Genomic DNA, 2,081 nt, shown 5'->3' with positions numbered 1-2,081 from the left:
GGAGAATGTGGGTAGATGGTGTGCAGGACCACAGAAAAAATAGTGACCTTCAGAAAGCGGCTGAGATCAAGATCAGTGAGAAGCATAAACTTAAGACCAGGAAACAGAACCCTGGATATTATAAAGGGGATTTTTCAGGTGTGCAGAGGCTCTGAAAATCCGAATTGGTGTAAGACCTAGAAGGAAACGGCGTCTGATTGGTTTTCCTTTTTTTTTTTTTCAAAGTAAGAAAGGCCCCCCCTACCCATTGGGTCGGCCGCCCTCGTAACAGGACCTGCCTTTGTGACGTGGCCCGGCAGCCGCAGTCTTATTAGCTCATACCTGGGTGAGTGAGGTTCAGAGCCAGTGGCCCCGCGGGAGCGGGAGCGGGGCCATGGCTGAAGGGGTTGAGCCCATGGACGAATCCCAAGGTACTGAAGTTAAAACCCAGCAGCCCACGGAAAGAGGCCTCGCGGGACCCCTGAGGCAGAGCTCGTGCTCCGTGCTCAAGGTGTCCCAGCTGTTGCTCCGCGCCATCGCCTCACACAAAAGGCTGACCCTGGCGGCTCTCAAGAAGGAGCTTGGAAATGCGGGCTACGAGGTGCGCAGGAAGTGCGGCCGCCTCTCGGGCGAAAGGTCCGGGTCTGAAGGGAAGGGCCTTCACCTCCGGGTGACCGGCAGCGAAGCCGCTGGCTACTTTAGGATCTGGAAGATTCCGAAGCCGAAGAGAAAGCCAGGACGCCCAAGGCTGGAGGAGGGCGGGCGCTCGCCGGGGACCCCTCTCGGGGCGCGGAACTCACGCAGGCGCTCTGCGCGCCGCACGGTGGCCAGGAAGGTGAGGAGGGGGCGCTCGAGGGCAGACTCGAGGAAGGTGAGGTCAAGGGCCAAGGACCTGGTGAGTTCCAGAACCAAGGAGGAAGGGAGGGCCAAGAAGGAAGACATCAGGCCCAGATCCCGAAATGCGAAGAGGCCAAGCTCCAAGGCCAGGGAAGAAAAGAAGCAGGACCCGGGGAGGCCGGTGAAACGGACCGTCCAGAGGCCAACGGCGAAGACGTGCGACTCGAGGGCTACTCGCACCAAGACTTCTGCTGAAGCTGAAGGTGCTCGGAGTGCGACCGGGAGTCCATAGTGTGGGAGCCACGCCCCTTCCTCCAGGCACAGATGCCTTTCCCCCCATAGGCTCCAGTGAGAGCAGCCCCCCACACTCGTTGGAATGAACAAAATATATACAAGACCTTTCCACCGCATTGTGTGTGTTTCCTCTTTGCCGCACCCGAAGGGGAAAGGGTGGGTGTTGAGCTGAGACGTGTAGCAGAAGCCTGTTGAGTGAAGACAGAACAAGGTGTATGACATTCTGTTTCTGCTGCAGGAGCCAGGAAAATGCCTTTTAAAAGGAAAGAAAACAGGTAGAAGAAAGCCAGCAACTTCACGGGGTTAGAGGATGTGTTGGATTAATGTGAGACAGCCTAGCAAATCTAAATTGAGTTTTGGAGAGAAGGGCAAGTAAGGAGAGAAGTAGGGGCATCACTGGGGCAAGAGAATAGACAGCCTTTAGGTTAAGTGGTCCCACTAATCCAAAGTGTTCTTACTGGAAATTCCTTTTAGAAGACGACCTGTCTCCCGCAATTGATTGTAATGCGTTTGTAATTTTTGCCCTGATTTGATAATTGTTTTAACTTAGAAAAAAATGTCTTATATGTTAATCCTCAATTGAGTGACCGGGTGTGTGAAAGCGCCTAGCACAAGGCTTGAGTCATGGTAGGTGCTTATCACAAGAATTATATATGAGTAGAAATGCTTTGTGATAGAGCGATAATGTGCTACCACAGAAAACTATACTGCATCAGTACTTATTGAGACCAGGATCCTAGTCAAAGTGCTGCCACTCTGACCTTAACTAGGTTATTTAATCACTCATGGTCTTGGGTTTCCTTCTCTGTTTAAAAAAATACTGGAATTAGAGTAGGATTATTTTAGGTGATCTTAAGTGTCTGTAAAATGATAAGAGGGACTTAGACATCATGGTGTGTGCTTTGATTGACAAAATTCATTAAGGGAATTATCAGCTGGGAAAGTACTATCTCCTAGTGAGGAAACTACTA

General features: G+C 51.5%; 1 protein-coding gene across 1 annotated transcript; it reads left to right on the top strand.

Annotated features, from left to right (window-relative positions):
- Window positions 1-289: 289 nt before the first annotated feature.
- On the top strand, window positions 290-1,226 carry LOC784038 (testis-specific H1 histone; the record flags this gene model as incomplete). The annotated part of the gene is made up of 1 exon (XM_002687346.7): window positions 290-1,226. A coding segment is annotated over one exon (819 nt), but the record flags the coding sequence as incomplete, so codon positions are not given.
- Window positions 1,227-2,081: the final 855 nt, after the last annotated feature.

This window comes from Bos taurus, chromosome 5 (assembly GCF_002263795.3).
Source record: "Bos taurus isolate L1 Dominette 01449 registration number 42190680 breed Hereford chromosome 5, ARS-UCD2.0, whole genome shotgun sequence".
In the NCBI taxonomy this organism is placed as follows: Eukaryota; Metazoa; Chordata; class Mammalia; order Artiodactyla; family Bovidae; genus Bos; species Bos taurus.
Note: the sequence above shows the minus strand (reverse complement) of the source record. Positions and strands in the feature narration are given on the sequence as shown.